This window comes from Heterodontus francisci, chromosome 24 (genome assembly GCF_036365525.1).
Source record: "Heterodontus francisci isolate sHetFra1 chromosome 24, sHetFra1.hap1, whole genome shotgun sequence".
Taxonomy (NCBI): domain Eukaryota; kingdom Metazoa; phylum Chordata; class Chondrichthyes; order Heterodontiformes; family Heterodontidae; genus Heterodontus; species Heterodontus francisci.
The window spans coordinates 53,055,529-53,075,225 of NC_090394.1; the positions used below are offsets into that span (position 1 = coordinate 53,055,529).

The 19,697-nt window shown below is 41.7% G+C and overlaps 2 protein-coding genes across 6 annotated transcripts in view; one reads left to right on the forward strand and one right to left on the reverse strand.

Moving 5' to 3' along the window:
- LOC137383402 (uncharacterized) overlaps nucleotides 1-1,733 on the reverse strand; it is a 63,152-nt gene extending 61,419 nt beyond the window's left edge. For all 4 annotated transcript variants that reach the window (XM_068056201.1, XM_068056200.1, XM_068056203.1 and 1 more), the window contains exon 1: nucleotides 1,082-1,733. The gene's annotated coding sequence lies outside the window, so the exon portion shown is untranslated. The remainder of the gene's footprint in view (nucleotides 1-1,081) is intronic.
- Nucleotides 1,734-1,911: 178 nt separating this feature from the next.
- LOC137383406 (small ribosomal subunit protein uS8) lies at nucleotides 1,912-7,929 on the forward strand. 2 transcript variants are annotated; one of them, XM_068056206.1, is made up of 6 exons: nucleotides 1,912-2,000; nucleotides 2,578-2,715; nucleotides 3,115-3,194; nucleotides 3,627-3,712; nucleotides 6,858-6,922; nucleotides 7,798-7,929. In XM_068056206.1, exons 2-6 carry the CDS (start codon nucleotides 2,583-2,585, stop codon nucleotides 7,809-7,811), a joined length of 378 nt encoding a protein of 125 aa, XP_067912307.1. In that variant the 5' UTR covers nucleotides 1,912-2,000; nucleotides 2,578-2,582; the 3' UTR covers nucleotides 7,812-7,929. The 2 variants fall into 2 exon arrangements, with proteins under 2 accessions (XP_067912307.1, XP_067912306.1); XM_068056205.1 differs by lacking the exon at nucleotides 6,858-6,922.
- The last annotated feature ends 11,768 nt before the right edge of the window (nucleotides 7,930-19,697 follow it).

Below are 19,697 nucleotides of genomic sequence, written 5' to 3' on the forward strand. Positions count from 1 at the left end.
CCAACGAATCTGACCATTGATTTAGAGGAAAATAATTTGGGGTAAGGGAAGCTACATAAGAGAAAATAATTTAATAAAAGAATAGGAAAATATTCCAAATTTGCCAGTTAATGTTTTTTATGGGAGTGGAAGTAAATGTATGATCTGGACAGGTCAATTAGGTCTCCCTTTAGACTTAGAAACCAGACCGCAGACCATACTCCACATATGGTCTAAACAAGGTTCTGTACAAATTTAACATTATCGCCCTGATTTTGTATTTTGTTCCTCCAGAAATGAGCTCCAACACCCTTTTCACTCTTTATACCCTTATCAAACTGTGTTGCTTCTTTTAGTGATTTATGCATCTTTATTCTCAGATACATATGAACGAGAAGCATGAGTAGGCCACTTGGCCCCTCAAGCCTGCTCCTTCATTCAACAAGATCATGCCAGATCTGATTGCAACCTCAACTCCACATTCCCACCTATCCGGATAACCTTTCATCCCCTTGCTTATGAAGAATCTATCTACCTCTGCCTTAAAAATATTCAACGACTCTGCTTCTACCCCCTTTTGAAGAGAGTTTCCAAAGACTCATAACCCTGAGAAAAAAATTATCATGTTTTAAATGGACGACCCCTTATTTTTAAATAGTGACCCCTAGTTCTAGATTCTCCCACAAGAGGAAACATCCTCTTGTGTCAAGACCCATCAGGAACTTATATGTTTCAAATAAAACACCTCCTACTCTCCTAAATCCCAATGGATACAAGCCTAGGCTGTCCAACCTTTCCTCATAGGACAATCCGCCCATTCCAGGTATTAGTCTAGTAAACCTTCTCTGAACTGCTTCCAACGCATTTACATCCTTCCTTAAATAAGGAGACCAGTACTGTACACAGTACTCCAGATGTGGTCTCACCAATGCCCTGCAAAGCTGAAGTATAACCTCCTAACTTTGTATTCAATTCCATTCGCAATCAATGATAATATTCTATTCACTTTCCTAATTACTTGATGAACCTGCATACTAACCTTTTGCAATTCATGCACTAGGACACCCTGATTTTTTTGATTTCTACCCATTTAGTTTCTTACCTTTTCAGGCATCAGTGGTCTGTCTCCTTATTCCTCCTGCCAAAATGAAGCACCTCACACTTCACTGGCTTGCAATTCATGCGCCATTTTATCCGCCAACTATGCGAACCATTCAATTTCAATGTACATTGGCCAATAACCAGAAAAAAAATAGAATTGTCAGAGGTCAGATTTTTAAAAAAGTTTAAAATTGTAAAAACTTGCAATAACTTCAGCCTCGCTGTTCACAAGTTTTTTAAAACTGTTTTTTCAGCAAATCAGACTATTAGAGATGTTTATCTCTCGTTCCGAAGAAGGGTCACTGACCCGAAACGTTAACTCTGCTTCTCGTTCCACAGATGCTGCCAGACCTGCTGAGAGGTTCCAGCATTTCTTGTTTTTATTTCAGATTTCCAGCATCCGCAGTATTTTGCTTTTATATTAGAGATGTTTATTTGGAGAAGTCTGTTCTCGATATAAAGTTGAACTATTTAAATACTGAAAAGGCGGAAGGAGTTCGAGCCGCGGGTAATTTTGTATTCATCCTTCCATATATTGAAAATCGAATTTGAATTAATTCCTTGCTGTCCCACGATCATTAAACACCAGAGAGTTTAACGTGACACCATGAAGAGAGCCGGCTTCGCGGGAGGCTGAGGCCTGCAGCGCCGCCGTTGCTATGTTACCAGGTGCAGTTAATCGCGCAAGACACAACAGAGCTATCGAGCAAGTTTGCTGTGACGTTTGGGGAGGGGGGGAAAAAATGATATCGATAATCGATTAAGCAGCCTCGCAGTGTAATGTAACCTCGCGAGATTTAGAAATGTCCCATAACACGCCGCGGCCCGAACTTCCTTCTCTTTCCCCATATTGACGAACTGGTAAGATGTCGGCAGTGGCCGGCTTGCAGTAATCTGTTTGATATCGGTACCATCTTAAGGTGTGGTGTTGGTTTTTTCCATTTCACTTCAAATGTGTGATGTGAGGGTTCGTTCAATAGGACTTTTGAGGAGTGATTTGTATGTTGTCCCTGTAAATATTGTGCCGGCTTGGCCCCCCCCCCTGCTGTTTTTTTCTTGGCGGCTCAATGGGGAGGAGGTGGCCACTGCGCATTGGGGAGACTGGGGGCAAGAGTGCCGGGATCTGCTGTTTGGTTGGGAGGTGTTCAAAGCAGCGGATGAATGAGTGTGAAGGGACCCCATTGGAAGTTAGGGCGACTGTATGATTGAGCGGGACTGTTGTGGGTGGGGAAGCGGATCAGATGATGCCTTCATTCTGGTGCCACTTTGTTTCTATATTTTTGGCCTCAGTTCCAAGTTAGGGTGGCGGGGGGTTAATAATGTTGCCCAGTTTGGCTCTAGGGGCGGGGCAAAAACCTGTTGCGAGCAGTTGGCCCCAGTTGTATTATCTCCTCTGTTGAAGACCGTTGGATTTTGTCTCTAGCTCACTTTGTTTCATGTTAAGTAATCCACAAGTGAAAGGTTAGAGCACATCTGTAACTTTTTTTTATTCTTTAGGCATTATGGTGCGCATGAACGTTCTTGCCGATGCTCTTACAAGCATCAACAATGCAGAGAAACGTGGAAAACGCCAGGTTCTCATTCGGCCATGCTCCAAAGTGATTGTGAGATTTCTGACTGTAATGATGAAGCATGGTGAGATGATTTCATGCTGTTTTCAACATTATGTACGACTGAGTACTGGATGTTATAAGGCTCTGAGATATGCATTTTGATACAAGGAAAATTGAGTTCCGAGGCCTACACCAGGTCATCGCATTGCTTTCCTTAACCATTTCATGATAGGCTAGGATTGAGAGAGTGCAGCATTATTTCGATAGGCTAGCAATGGGAGAATGACCTGCATTAGCTTGGACTGTTAATTCTCAATGTCAGCTCAGTTTTGATCCAGTGCAGCAAAATTGTGCATTACTGCTTTGTATGATGCAACTTGGGAGATGTTTAAGTCTCGAGTTAGAACTGCCATGGTGAATTTTTGTGGAAAGTTCATAATACTGGGTGATTTCTGGTGCCTCAACATGTTTTTATTTGCAGGTTACATTGGAGAGTTTGAGATTATTGATGATCACAGGGGTGGGAAAATTGTTGTTAATCTCACAGGCAGACTGAACAAGGTAAATATATAGAATTTTCACTGTTTACCAAGTTATGGGATCATGCCCTTTTTATAAACTCATCCTTTAGTGTGAATGCTAACTATTTGTGTGCTTGTCTGAAGAAGCATGATGCTTTCAGGCTCCTCTGGCGACTTAAAACTTTTGGCACAAACTGAGGTTTTCCCCTCCTGCCTCAAGCCTTTAAAGTGATTTTCTTTAGTTTTGACTTTCCACAAGAAGTAAACTTTCTTGCTATCTCTAAATGGTCAATTTGTGCACAGCAAGCTCCCAAAAACAGCGATGTGCTAATTAGATGAGCTGTTTTTGGGATGTTGATTGAGGGATAAATACTTGTATTTAAATTGGTGTTTATGGGTTAAGTATATAGCACTTCAGGTGTGCATTGTATATAGCCTGACGTAAGTTTTTTTTTGTCGTCTTCCCTGATAGTGTGGTGTCATTAGCCCCAGATTTGATGTTCAAGTAAAGGAGCTAGAAAGGTGGCAAAATGGTCTACTGCCTTCCCGTCAGTTTGGGTAAGTTTTTACTGTGGGCTCTTGGATGCTAGAAAATCTAGGCAGCTAATTCCAATTCAGTTACTGGCTTGTATGAAAGTCTTGGCATGTATATTGGCTTTTACAGCCTATATTTTAATTGGACTTGGATATTGAACCATGCACTACTCCCCACCCCCACCCTCAACTCAGTTCCTCTATCTCTGGTCTCCAGTACATTTCTCCACCATTGGGAGCCCTACCTCCAGCCAACTTTGTTCCATGTTTAGAATTACTCCTACTTTTAAGACCCATTTTTACCTTTTACTTCCAAAGCATGAGACTTTTTTGCTATTAGTTTCTATTTCAATACAAATTGTTGAGAACATTGACAGTTTCATTGACCCACCTCCTGGTGTCTGTATGGGTTCTGTGACACGCCTGCAGTCCATCTAGCATGCTTACCAGTTTGTGGTTTGTGTCACAGGGAGCTAATGGGGTCTTGAGTAGTTGCCTCCATTCTGACTGTTGGCAGCCAACAGCAAAGTGCTCAACTTTAGTCAGTGGGGGGGGGGGGGGCTATAGCTTTGTTTGGAGACTAAATAGTCAGAGTCATAGAGAGATACAGCACCGAAACAGGCCCTTTGGCTCACCAAGTCCATGCCAACTATCAACCACCCATTTTATACCAATCCTACATTAATCCCATTTTCCCTCTCACATCCCCACCTTTCCTCAATTCTCCTACCACCTAGCTACACTAGGGGCAATTTTTTTTTCAATGGCCAATTTACCCATCAACCCACAAGTCTTCAGCATGTGGGAGGAAACCCACTCGGTCACAGAGAGAACTTGCAAACTCTGCACAGGCAGTACCCAGAACCGAACCTGGGTCGCTGGAGCTGTGAGGCTGTGGTGCTAACCACTGCATCACCCTAAATAGTGATGGGGTTTCATCAAAATAATTGTCTAAATGAGTCTTGGAGGCTATTCGAATGTTTGAATTGAAAATTGCTGTAAAAATTTGTGTTGACTTGCTAAACCTTTTTGTAAGTTAATGACTTGAGACAGTAACTGAAGTGCTTGACTTTTTAAAGAAACTGCCTCCTGTTTTTTTCCCTTGCCTGGATGGAGTTATTTTCCTGAGAATCTATTATATTTTTGAAAAACTTCAGTTAGCACCTTTTTAAGTGTATGCTAAATCAAGGGGGAGAAAAGACTTCAGTTCTGAGCCTGTCCGCCCTTTCCATAAGCGCTGTAGGGATTCCCTAATTGCAATTTCCAAGTGATTAGAGATGAACTAGACAGTGCCTTCCATCAACTCAGAGGTCTAACTGACTTAAGGTTGCCAGGTTCTGACTTCTCTTAAAACAGACACTGCATGGGCCTTGCCAGTCCATGGGAGAAATTTCTGTACCTCAGCAAATTGTTGAATATGAGCCTAGGATTAAATCATTTGGTGCAGCCTCTCTTGATCAGGCCAATTTCTACAATGACCTCCAAGGATTTAATTTTGGTAGTTACTCGAACTGAGTGTCCTAATTTGTACTTTGCAATACTGGGCAACAGTCAGATGTCTTTCCTCACTACCACCTCACCACCTTTGTATTATATTGACCCAATTGCTATCCTAGCTAAGATCATTATCTTGAGAGCTGCGCCCAGAGCTTTCTGATCTTGGAGTGTTCCTTTACTGTCTCCCCACGCAACCACCCCCACCAGCCAACCAGCCCACATGAGGGGGTGCATAACTGCTACTGACTGGTACATGTATGGATGACTGTCACTGCAATGTAGGAACCTGCATTCAGTCAGGTTTTATAGAATCCAAAAATATGGAAGAGTACTTAACCCAGACATGCAAAAGGAAGTACTATTTTAAAAAATATTTCCGATCTTCCAATCAATACTTGAACCATACTTGTTTCATGCAGCTTTCAATAAAATGAATATACATCTATATTTTATAAAGTCTATATCGTTGACTATACGCTCCCAAGCTCTGGAAGGAACATATTGATACACCAGGCTACTCGTGACCAGGAATGTAGCAGCTTGTTTGACCATGGGATCTGGGGATTAAGGTTGGGGTCAGTTGGGAGGGAAAGGGAACTATTTTAGCAGGATTTAGATATGGCTAAGGGAGTGCTACATCTCATGTAATTGCAGGCAGAGGGTGTAAAGTGGAAAATGTACTCCATCACCATATGTGTTCAGCTTCCAGATTATTTGGCTTTCACATTCAAATTAAGCTTTTGAGCAACAGAGTCTAGGTCGGTTGGAATTATGTATGCAACAGGATTAAATGATCAGAGCTGTTTTTTGTGTAAGTGCAGCTTTAGACACTCCTGCTGATTGTGTGAATTTCATACTATGGTTTTAGTGTTTATGTAATATGTTAACACTGTCCATCTAACTTTATTCACTTTTCTAATTTTGTTGACTGGGCATGTATAGTGGGAATTTTGAAATAAAAAGAAAGGGCTGGAAATACTCAGCAGGTCTGGCAGCATCTGTAGAGAGAGTTAACACTTCAGGTCTATGAACTTTCATCAGAAGTGTGGGAATTTTGCGCTTCTCTGCACCTGCTACTGTAACTTCAGATATGGAGATGCCCTGAGGAAATTCACCCTTGATATCTAGCTCTTGCTAGATGTTTTCTGACTGCACTTTTAGTTGAGATTAATACACTATTTTAATAAAATTCTTCTAATCCAGTAGTGCAGTCAGATTTGTTCAAAATTCAGTAGAACAGAACTCCTACCAGCTACTGACCAGGAGTATTGATGTATCCTGGCAATGCTGGAGTGAATTCATTCAATGTCGGCAAGTCAGTGGTAACAGACAAAATTTTATCCTCCAAATAAGGAAGTGCTTACAAATCAAACTGATGGGATTTGGTTGAGGTCTAACGTATGTACAGCTCTTGAACTTAATCTGTGTCCTCAGTCAAATTCTATCTCAATTTTCCACCTTTTACTCCTTTTGAGCTAAATCACAAATCTAAATGTCTTTGTAAGGCATGCAGCAACTTCTGCTGTTCATATATTTCAAGGTAGATGAATCAATATTAAGTGCTAAATAGTGCCATGTAAGAATCCTTTCATGCTAGACAAGATAAGCATGTAGATTATCTTCCCTTGAAGCCTGGCATGTTGTAATATTCTACATTCAATTTTGTTTGTAGAAATTCAACACTTTTCCTGCCAATATCTAATGGTGTTACTCAACAAGCAAGTTCAATCTTTAATGGTTTGTTGCCTGTGTTTTACCTGCAGCAATGTTTTGTATGCTTTGCAGTTCAAAATCTGTTGTATTCTTGAGGATTGACTGTCAAATTTAATGGGATATAATTAAAATAAGACAGGAAAGCTAGTGCTGTAGTCTTTAATTTTAACTTAATTTCAGTAATTTTAATGAGTAAGATTCAGGTTAAATAGTGAAATGAATCTGCTCAGGTACCTACCTGAATACTATGTCTTAAGGCTTGAGCATTGAATTTTCCTTTTAAATTGATCAGGACTGAAATTTACACCAAGTTGCATTTTTTTTGCATGAATTGCTGAAGATTATGGAAGTGGGTAGAAAGGTGTTAATTTTATAGTGGTTAAATCTCAGTCCAGGAGCATTCTGTGCTCAAAATATAAGTATACATCCGCAATATTTCAAATAGACTGGAGGAAAGTTACCCACAAAGCAAAATTGGCATAGTTTTAACACTCATTGAACTTAAACAAATCAAAATTCTGTTGTAAATTTGGAAGAGGAATGAGCTGTAGAGAAATGTATAATGTAATTGCGATCACAAGATTGTAGGTTCATTTAATTGGTTTAGTGGGATCTTCTCATTGTTAAACAATTCATTATAACTACCTTTTGAGGAAGGATTAAAGCCTGGCTTGTAGACATCAGAAATACAAAAGTGTAATCCAACAGCTAGTTCTAGATTGAGTAATGGCTAAAAGATTTGTTACATTTTAAACATGGACAAGTTTATAACATTCAGAACTGTTAAACCGACCTGCCTCCTAGGACGATGGCAAAAAATTGCTTTCTATTTTGAAACCTGTCAATTCAGTGCTTAAGATTTCAACTTGAAACCAGAAAAATCTTTTTTTAATTTATAGGTACCTCGTTCTAACAACCTCAGCTGGCATCATGGACCATGAAGAGGCCAAGCGAAAACACACAGGAGGAAAAATCCTAGGATTCTTTTTCTAAAATTTGAAACCAGCCTAAAATAAACCATTGAAACCATTTGTTTTGTGTGGTTTTTTTTAAATCTAGCTGTGGATTGATCTTGAAAGCAAGAAATATTTGGCTGTTTTCAATGTGTGAATTTGAGTACATTATTGTAGACTTGGTTGGTGCATTTCTCAATCTAAAATCTGATTTTCCAGATATTGAACTTACATTTTAGGTATGCATTCCAGTCTATCCAGTCATACCAAGGCTTCTCTCTCTTCCTCTCCACTGATACCTCTGGATACCACAATGTTTTCTGTTTCAGTAATCTTGATTCATTCAAACTATTGCCTGCATTCTAAGTCAGCAAGTCCTGTGGTTGTTGGTCTACAGTGGCTGTTCCTTATTTTATATTTATATAAAATTCATCCTTGTGATCGAATGCTTCTAGCCTCATTCCAATTCTGACTTCTTGCACATTCCCCCATTTCATCCACTCAACCATTGGCACCAGTGCCTTCACCTGCTTAACTTTTAAGCTCTGGAATTCCCTCCCTAAACCTGCATCTTGCTCATTTAATACTAAACTTGTCCCATATCCTTGGGCAGCTGCATCAAATTTTAATGGTTGTGATCTTTTACTATGTTAAAGATGCTTATCAAATGTAGGTTGTTAAACATTCTCAATTTAAATAGAAGTTCTAGACTTTTTTTGCATGGAATAATGCAGGCCAGAAAGAGGCCATTGAGCCATTCTTTCCTGCTCTTTCCCTGTTGTAGAGATCCATTCTGGACTGGAGGACAGCAAATGTACCATTTTTCAAGAAGGGTAGCAGGGATAATCCAGTTAATTACAGGCCAGTGAGTCTAATGTCAGGGTATGGAAATAACTGGAAAGAATTCTGAGGGACAGGATTAATTTCCATTTGGAGAGGCAGGAATTAATTTAGAATAGTCATAGCTTTGCCAGGGGGAGATTGTCTTAAGTTAGATTGAATTTTTTGAAGAGGCGAATAGATGTGTAGATGAGGGTAAAGCAGTTGATGTAGTCTACGTTGTCTTCAGTAAGGCTTTTGATAAGGTCCTGCATGGGAGATTGGTTAAGTAGGTAAGAGCCCATGGGATCCAGGGCAAATTGGATCCAAAATTGGCTTAGTGGCAGAGGGTGATGGTTGAGGGTTGTTTCTGCAATTGGAACCAGTGGTGTACCACAGGGATCGGTGCTGGGAACCTTGCTGTTTGTAGTGTGCGTAAATGATTTAGATGTGAACATGGGAGGTATGATCAGTAAGTTCACAGATAACATGAAAATTGGTGTCATAGATAGTGAGGAAAGCCTTAGATTACAGGATGATCTAGATGGGTTGAGCAGTGGCAGATGGAATTTACTCCTGAAGTGTGAGGTAATGCATTTTGGGAGGACTAACAAGGCAAGGGAATACACAATGGGTGGTAGGACCCTAGGAAGTACAGAGGGGCCTTGGTGTACTTGTTTCCATAGATCACTGAAGGCAGCAGCTCAGGTAGATAAGGTGGTTAGGAGGGCATTTGGGATACTTGCCTTTATTGGCCGACTCAAAATGAGAGCAGGGAGGTTTATGATGGAGCTGTCTAAAATGCTAGTTAAGCCACAGCTGGGATACTGTGTACAGTTCTGGTCACCACACTGTAGGAAGGATGTGATTGCACTGGAGAGGGTGCATTCACCAGGATGTTGCCTGGGCTGGAGCATTTCAGCTGTGAAGAGAAATGATAGGCTAGGGTTGTTTTCTTTAGAGCAGAGAAGGCTGAGGGAGGAACCTGATTGAGGTATACAAAATTATGAGTGGGCAGGTAGGAAAAACTTTCCCTTAGCAGAGATGTCAATAATTGGGGCATGGATTTAAGGTAAGGGGCAGGAGGTTTTGGGGGAGGGGGGGGTGGGGGAGAGAAAGGGTGGTAGAGGCAGGAACCTTCAATATTTACGTATTTAGAAATGCCCTAGCATTACAAGTGCTGGAAAATGGGATTAGAATAGATAGATGCTTGATGGCTGGCATAGACACAAAGGGCCTGTTTCTGTGCTATATGACTATGACTCGATAACTTGCTTTTCCTCCATTCTGGTACAGATGTAAGTTTACTATGTTTCTAAGTCTTGTTATCTGTAAGGGTTGAAATTATGCCCACCCCCAGTACCAAAGACCAGGTCATTAATATATATCAAAAATTAATACTGACAGTTATACCCGCACCTCCATTAATTCAGAGAGCCAGCTCTGCATTGTCTTGCAGCCAGTTTTGTGTCTCTGCTAGTACTGCCTTTAATCTCATGGGCTTCAAATTTGTTAACCAGGGATTTCATTTATATAAAAAAAAACTCTTATCTTGAATTTCTTGAAGTTAAGTTTGAAGTCACCCCTGCCAAAATCTTGATCAGCTGCCAGGTCTAATCTTGTCTGGGGTTTTTTCCTGCGGAAGATAAACTTGCTACTTTGTACATTATTTTTTTAAGACAAACATTAATTTCCAAATTAAAGCATCAGTTTGCACTGATATGTAGGGGTTCTTTAATATTGGAATAAGAAATCTATTAGCCTGCAACCTTATACCGCATTACCGTGTTCAGTGCAAGGGAAAAAAATGGTTACAAAGCCTTAGGAGGTGACCCAACAGCTTGTTCAAAAAGGTGGAGAGGCAAAGTTGGAGGAAATGCCGGAGTGTAGAAACCAGACAGTTGAAAGCACAGCCACAGATGGCTGGTGGGGAGGGGAATGATACATCAGGAGCTGGGCGCAAAGTTCACGAGCTGGAGGAGGTTCAATATGGGTTCTGTGGAGTCATCCATTGTAAAAGAAAAAGGGGGTGGGAACTTTACATTTGACGTGCAGGGAGTACTAGGAACAAAATAGACTAATGAAGTTGAGTCTTGGCTGTAGAGCTTTGGCTGAGCCTAAGTGTGCAGAGGATTATGGTGGGAGGCTGGCTTGGAGAGCATTGGAATAGTTGAGTCTAATGGTGAAGGCATAGAGGATTTTGCTGGTGGGCTGCAGTAGGGGTGGTTATGATGGAGAGAACATGGAATTGAGTAGGACATTAAAGTTGGGAATCATTTTGACAGCTGGGAAAAGGGGATGGTGTTTGTGGTGAGGGCTAAAAATGATGGCTTTGGTCTTCCCAGTATTAAGCTGGAGGAAATGGGAGCTCATCCAAAACTGAATATCAGAGTAAACCGTCTGACCACATTGAGGAAGTGTAGGGGTGATGGAGGTGATTGAGTGAGGTGAGATCAGGGGGCAGGTGTTCAACCTTGCCCGTCTAAGAGCGAAGTCCAAAGTACGGAAAGTCCTCATCAGAGAACTCCTCTTTGCTGACGATGCTGCTTTAACATCTCTCACTGAAGAATGCCTGCAGAGTCTCATCGACAGGTTTGCGTCTGCCTGCAATGAATTTGGCCTAACCATCAGCCTCAAGAAAACGAACATCATGGGGCAGGATGTCAGAAATGCTCCATCCATCAATATTGGCGACCACGCTCTGGAAGTGGTTCAAGAGTTCACCTACCTAGGCTCAACTATCACCAGTAACCTGTCTCTAGATGCAGAAATCAACAAGCGCATGGGTAAGGCTTCCACTGCTATGTCCAGACTGGCCAAGAGAGTGTGGGAAAATGGCGCACTGACACGGAACACAAAAGTCCGAGTGTATCAGGCCTGTGTCCTCAGTACCTTGCTCTACGGCAGCGAGGCCTGGACAACGTATGCCAGCCAAGAGCGACGTCTCAATTCATTCCATCTTCGCTGCCTTCGGAGAATACTTGGCATCAGGTGGCAGAACTATATCTCCAACACAGAAGTCCTTGAAGCGGCCAACACCCCCAGCTTATACACACTACTGAGTCAGCGGCGCTTGAGATGGCTTGGCCATGTGAGCCGCATGGAAGATGGCAGGATCCCCAAAGACACATTGTACAGCGAGCTCGCCACTGGTATCAGACCCACCGGCCGTCCATGTCTCCGTTATAAAGACGTCTGCAAACGCGACATGAAATCGTGTGACATTGATCACAAGTCGTGGGAGTCAGTTGCCAGCATTCGCCAGAGCTGGCGGGCAGCCATAAAGACAGGGCTAAATTGTGGCGAGTCGAAGAGACTTAGTAGTTGGCAGGAAAAAAGACAGAGGCGCAAGGGGAGAGCCAACTGTGCAACAGCCCCAACAAACAAATTTCTCTGCAGCACCTGTGGAAGAGCCTGTCACTCCAGAATTGGCCTTTATAGCCACTCCAGGCGCTGCTTCACAAACCACTGACCACCTCCAGGCGCGTATCCATTGTCTCTCGAGATAAGGAGGCCCAAAAGAAAAAAAGAAGGGGTGATGGAGGTGATTGAGTGAGGTGTCTTTAGCGTGCATATGTAAATTGCCCCATAATGACATTGCCTGCAGATATGGAAATGTGTGAGGAAGACGATGGGCTGGAGGATAGATGCCTGGTCCTTGTAGAACTCGAGGTAATGGGGCAGAAAGAGAAATTGGGAGTTTTTTTATTGGGATGTGGGTGTTGCTGGCAAGGACAGCAGTTGTTGCCCATCCCTAATTGCCCTTGAAGTGGTGGTGAGCTGCATTCTTGAATTGCAGCGGTCTACTTGATGCAGGTACACCCACAGTGCTGTAAGGCAGGGAATTCCAGAATTTTGATTCAGCAACAGTGGAGGAACGGCAATATATTTCCAACTCTGGATGGTGAGTGGGACCCAGATGTGCTGGCAATGATTTGATGTGAGTGGGACCCAGCAAGGGCAGTCCCATCAAACTGGAAAGTGGAGGACAGTGGTTGGTACAGAAAAGTCAAGGAGGGATAATGCACCATGGTCACAATGCTCGTAACTTTCTTAAGTGTTGGGTAAGGAATGAAAACTTGAATTGGAGATTTTTGGGAGAGGTGGTCGGGGAATTGGAAGTGTCAACATTTTCAAGGATTTCAGCGAGGAAAGGGGTGTTGGAGATAGGTGGATAGAGGTATTAATTCATTTTTCAGGAAATCATGCAGACATTGAAAGGGAGGGGACCATTTACAATGTCAGTTAACATGGGGTCTAGAAAGGAAGGTGGGTGGTCAGTTTAGTGGGAATGGGATTAAGATAGTAGCTGGTGGTATTTATAGGTCAGATGAGCTCATGGGAGAGATCTGAGAGAACTGGAAGTGTGGGTTCAAGGAAGGGGTTGCATGGAGGAGCTTTTGCTGATTGGGGATATATGAGCAGCAACAGTGGAAGCTGGTGACAAAAGAGTATTAGCACTTAGAAGAAAGGGTGGAGAGAAGCAGAGACTTAACTCTGCTCTCCAGGATAATCCTACAGTAGCGGGAGATTTTGAAAGAGCGAAGTGAGGTTGGCTGAGCATGATGTGGTCTGACCAGGTTTGGTGATAGATGTTTAAATCAGTTGTGCACCAGACATGCTCACATCTGTATCCATTGAACTAGAGGGGAAACGACAGAATGGGGAGATAGTTGAGGTTTTGCTGAGAACAAAGTGCAATAAGCGTGGGGGAGCAGAGGAGCAATCAATGATTGTAAAGGTATTGTGAATTAAAGATTAAAAGCCATTGAACATTGTGGAGAGAAACACTAGAGAGGAGAGGGCCATGAGACGGAGGAATTTAAAGGGCATTAAGAAGGGTTCAACAGGTTGAAATGCTTGAAGGAGAAGTAAATGGCAGAAGAATTGTGCAGGAGACCAAGGCATAACTTGGTGATGATGGTATTTAATGGCAACATAATTAGGAGTGAGCTTGACTGAGTAACTTGTTTTTATTTGGGGCTAGAGGAACTAGTCAACCTCTTAAACCCTGATCAATTCTTGGTGCTCCATGCACTAAACTTGGATCTGTTGAATTTATTATTGATCACTATGTTTAAAGTAAATATTTAGATCAATTTTTAAATACATTTATCAGGAAAATATGTACCATATATTCTTTGATTTTGAGGTTGTCATGTCCTTCCTTTGGTAGTATTTCTGTATTGCTATTTCTAAGTATCCATTATTTTATACCTATAACAGGCCTGATCGTAACACCTTGCAACCAATGCTTCTTTATTATCATTGGCTATAAAGTGCTTTAGGACATCTTTCTATGTTTCTGATAGAACTGCAGACAATTCTAAGACTAATATCTATCAGAACATGCCTCTAAGTAAAGAGCACCACTGGGAATTTCCTTGAGGGTTCTTCTAATCAGCTGCCATAACTTTGGAAAATCAGAAACTGTTTATTCAGGTTTTCCAGGGTTTCCATCTAATTTACAATGGCTGATTAGGGCAAACCCTCAGAGATAACTTTTAAGTACATGACTTGAAATCCAGCAGGAAAGGGAGAAATTCATCTTATAAATCTAATGTCATCGCAACAAAGACATAGTAGATATTGTCCATTGACCTCTAGTGAGGGTTTTCTGGTATTCATGCTTAAAGGGATGACTGAATCCACCAAAAAACAGGAAAGAGAACCATTTGAAAAAATGATACCCAAGAGAAGAAATGTAAACTGAGAGCAAAGAATGTGCAGGGGATAGTTTACACCACTAGATGATGCTCTGCACTTATTTATGAAAAGTTAATAAATGACAGCAGTTGTGCTTTTGCGCGATGCGCCAAAATTCTGCTGCAATTCACGATGTAGAATATCCAATAGATATTTCCCCAGGAAAAGTGTTCATTTTAGGAAACTACAAGCACTGCTACTGTTAAGAGCTATATACTTTGCCTTACTTATGTGTAAATAAGTTTGACTGTGGCCCCAATATTTGGCCAGTGGTTATCGGGGACACAAGCAGGCCAGACTGGGATAAGAGCAATGTGTCAGTATACCCACTCCACCTCCTCCAGCAGCACCCCCTGGTGCACTTCACCTTATCGATGCTGTGAGAAGCCCTTTGCCCAGCCAGCACCATCTTAGCACTCAAGCCTTCTCCGTTCAAAGTAAAGCAACTTTATCAACACAAGAACTGCTGGATAAGATAATCAGTGTAGAAATGCCTGTTAAATCAATGTTGTGCATTACAGTTGTCAGTTTAATCCCATGGAGAGCTTGCCGGAAGATAGTATTTTAAAATAACTTTCGGATTTTGTGCGAGTTGTTTGGCACAATATGCCAAAGTTTAGTTGAAGCTCTGAAAGGCATTCAAACCATGAGTTGGACGGCAGCTATAGCTGTACACAAAGAAGCTAAAACAGTTTACCAAATGACATATCAGCAAATTAAAACTGAAAGTTCTATAAATTTGACCACACAGTGCCTATTTTTCATGTGCTAATGGGCCTACTAAACCCCCAATATGGCGGACAGAAAGTGAGCACATATTTCCAACCAGAAGTAAGTACACTGCCTGCCATGTTGGTGAAGGAAAATAATTGGTGTTCATTGCCCATGTCAGAAAGAGGTGTTATCCCACTTATTTCCATATAGCAAAGGCCTAGCACCTGTTTGAGGCCCTCACTGCAAGATTGGTTTGCCCTAAGGTAGCCGGTGCTATTGCTGGCTGCACTCTGTGAAAACTGACCCTGGGACTGCCTGTTACCTACAATGTAAGTTACTTACCAGAATGTGGAGCCAGGAGGAATAGGCATCCTTCTCCCAACTCCAGATTTAAAGATGTGGCTCGTCACCCCACCCTCGTCCCCATTGCTGCCACTCACCCCTCCCCTCAACCCAACCTCCTAGTTCCCAAACCCAGGCCTCTGACCCTCCCCTGGACTTCTATCTCTTGCCCCCCCCCCCCCACCAGCCTACTATCTCCCATATCCCTGCCACCTATTTCCACTTCAAACCTCAGGCCTCCTATCTCCCAATAATTTTAGCCCGAACTTAATGGTCTGACTGGATATTATTTGACACCTTCCAAAGGTAGGAAGCCTATGTAGTATCCTGTGTTCAATCCTAGGTAACATGGTAATTGGTAGTCCTATGACAGATGCTAGCCCCTCGAGAAATGCCTCTATTGTATAAATTTCAGTTCTTTTCTGTGAACCAAGTCAAATGTTGGAACAGCTGGAATTGTAATATTTTCTGCTCCAGTGAGACTCTAATAGAAAGGAAGAATCTAATAGAATTTTCAAAATTAAATGGTTTTAGGCTTTATCTTGAAACATTTCCACTGATCAATGAACTGATAATGAGGGTGCAATATTCAGGATTTGTGCTAAAAGCCTAAAGGGAGAAGTTAGTACAAACTTTCTCTATACTTTCTGGAAGAATGGTCAGATTTAAGGAATTCTGAAGAAACTGTTAGACCTAGGCTCCGTGTGATTAGATGGTCCAAAAGTTCAATGAGACAAGACTAAGAAACAGCAGCCAGAAGGGACCAAGGCTGCCTGCCAGTCCTGAGGTTGCAGGCCTCTGAGCAAGATTTTGACTGGCCATGCTAATGACCCAGTCCACCAAATGTGGACATTCCAAAGCCTGGACAGGTCTAGCACACTGTGCCTGGGAAAAGGGGGAGGAAGAAGGAATATTGGGACTTAGTTGTTTTAGCCTGAAAATGTAATGAACTATTACATGATTGCTGAGGTGTGCTGCAAGCTACACTATTGATAATTTACATGACTGAAATATTTTAAAAAGCATTTTTTTTAAAGTTTGAGTGTAAGTGTTAACACAGCTTTCACACCACCCACTGATTGGTCTGAATACGCAGCATAATTAGAGGGATAGCAAACTGCTCAACACACTCACATAAACTAGTGCACAACGTTCTTTTAACAAAGTGACTAATCTGTACCAAGCAGCACACAAAGAAATTTTACACAACTGTGTTAAGCAGTGCTGAACCAGAGGAAACTGGATGCCTGTCAGCTTGATACTCATGTCTCAGATGACATTACAACAAGACAGAGTTTGTTTCTCTTCCTAGTTTAGAGAATAAAAGGAAAGGGAAAGGACTTGCATTTATATGGAGTAAAGTTGCAGATCATCCATGATGTAATTGAATGGTGGACAGGTTTAAGGGGCTAAATGGCCGACTCCAGTTCCTATGTTGTCATGTTCAGCTGAGGGCAGACAGGACCTTGCTTTTAACATCTCATCGAAAATGATGCTTCTGTACAATAGTTCTATTTTATAATCTGTATTACTTAATTTGTGATATAATAAACTCAGACTTTGAAAGAAACCCTTGCTACCCAAATATTTATTGTATATTATAAATTCACATTAATATCTTCCATTAGAATGTCATGTCGACAGATGTAATTTTATGAACAACAAGGGGCCTGTGAAACTGCTCTGCATATCATATACCCATCCCAAGTAAAAGGAATTAAAATGACAACTGTGCATGCAAGACATGAAAAATTTTACCATTATGTATGTATGAATACAGAAATCTAAAGTGATTTGCATAGAAAGTGATTGCCAGGAGTGAGAGACAGTTTTAAAAACTGCAGTTAAAGGAATTATTTAGATACCTCATGAAACTTGTGAAGGCTTATAGCTGTAATTTGTGAATTAAGATGCCACTACAAGATACCAAGTTGTGAAAAAATATATATCAAAGTTTAATTCAAGTTGTTGACTTGCACTAAATTCCTCAAACCTTGTTAATTGAAATGAAGTTAAAATACATTTTTGACATTAAGATGTGAATTTAATTAACATCTCTCTTATGAGAGAGAGAGAAAACACACCGGGAGCAGAGCTTTAAAAAGCGCGCCAAAAGGAACAGAGTGGGAGACCAGAGAGAGAGAGGGTATTTTAAGGGAGTAAAATCAGAGAGAGAAAAAACAGAGTGACATCACAGGAAAACCGTATGTTCATTGGTTGGTAGTTAATTCAACTGCTAGTTGAATAACCTATTCTAAATTGATTTCAGGTTAAAGATGAATAGGAGAAATATTTTACAGATTAAAAACTAAAGACCAGTCGGAATTTAAAAAACAAATTAAAATCTAATTAAATAAAATAGAGATACAGGGCCAGGCGATGTGTTGTACCTGCATGATGTGGGAGCTGTTGGACCCATTGTGGTTCCTAGTGACCACATCTGTAGCAAGTGTTGGCTGCTCGAGGAACTCCGGCTCAGAGTTGATGAGCTGGAGTCTGAGCTTCGGACACTGCGATACATCAGGGAGGGGGAGAGTTACCTGGACGCTGTCTTTCAGGAGACAGTCACACCCCTTAGATTAACGACCATGAATTCGGCCAGTGGTCAGGGACAGGAAGGTGTGACTATGAATGAGGCAGGTAGAGGGATCCAGGAGGTAGTGTTGCAGGAGCCTCAGCCCTTGTCCTTGTCTAACAGGTTCAAGATTCTTGCTCCCTGTGTGGACGAGAGCAGGGACTATAGGGAGGATGAGCAAACTGACCATGGTACAGGGAGCCATTCAAGTGGGGGGAGAAAAGAGAAATGTAGTCGTAATCGGGGATAGTATAGCTAGGAGCATAGACACTGTTCTCTGTGGCCAGAATTGAGAGTCCCGAAGGCTGTTGCCTACCTGGTGCCAGGGTTCAGGATATCTCATCTGGGCTGCAGAGGACCTATGAATGGGAGGGGAAAGATCCAGTTGTCGTGGTCCACGTAGGCACCAACGATATCAGTAGAAGAAGGATAGAGGTTCTGCTGAGGTAATATGAGCGGCTAGGAGCTAAATTAAAAAGCAGAACCAAAAAGGTAATAATCTCTGGATTACTACCTGAGCCATGAGCTAATTGGCACAGGGTCAATAAGATTAAAGAGGTAAATGCATGGCTCAAAGATTGATGTGGGAGAAATGGGTTCGAATTCATGGAACATTGGCACCAGTACTGGGGAAGGAGGGAGCTGTTCCGATGGGATGGGCTCCACGTGAGTCATGCTGGGACCAGAGTCCTGGCGAATTGCATAACTAGGGCTGTAGCTAGGGCTTTAAACTAAATAGTGGGGAGAAGGGTTCAGCTGTATGGAAAATTAGGAACTCAAAGTTAAAGGAGAAGGTAGGAGGCTGATTGTTACCAGAAAATAAAAGTTAGGGACAGAACGTATGAACATCATATTGCACCAAGGAATTGTACAAGAGTAGGGAAATTTGATAATAGAACAAACTTAAAGGCTTTGTATCTGAATACATGAAGCATTCGGAATAGAATTAATGCGTTTACAGCGGAAATAGAGATGAATGGGTATGATTTAATAGCGATTACTGAGACATGGTTGCAGGGAAACCAGGTTTGGGAATTGAATATCTGAGGGTACTCAGTATTTTGGAAGGATAGGCAGGAAGGAAAAGGAGGTAGTGTAGCTTTGTTGGTAAAGGAAGAGATCAGCGCTGTAGTGAGAAATGATATAGGCACTGGAGATCAAGACATAGAATCAGTCTGGGTAGAAATAAGAAATAACAAGGGAAAGAAGTCACTGATGGGAGTAATCTATAGGTCCTCAAACAGTAGTTCCACAGTGGGGCACAGTATAAACCAGGAAATACTGGGGGCTTGTAAGAAAGGTATGGCAATAATCATGGGTGATTTTAATATGCATATAGACTGGATTAATAAAATTGGCAACGGTAGCCTCGAGGGAGAGTTCATTGAATGTATTAGAGATTGTTTTTTGGAGCTATATGCTGTGGAACCAACTAGGGAGCAGGCTATTCTAGATTTGTTATAATGTAATGAAGTGGGATTAATTAATGATCTCATAGTTAAAGATCCTCTAGAGAAGAGTGATCATAGCATGCTAGAATTTCAAATTCAGTTTGAGGGTGAGAAACTGGAGTTCCACACTAGCGTTCTGGAGTTAAACAAAGGTAATTACATAGGCATGAGGACAGATTTGGCCCTAGTGGGCTGGGCAGGAAGACTAAAAGACTAAAAGACAATTGATGAGCAGTGGC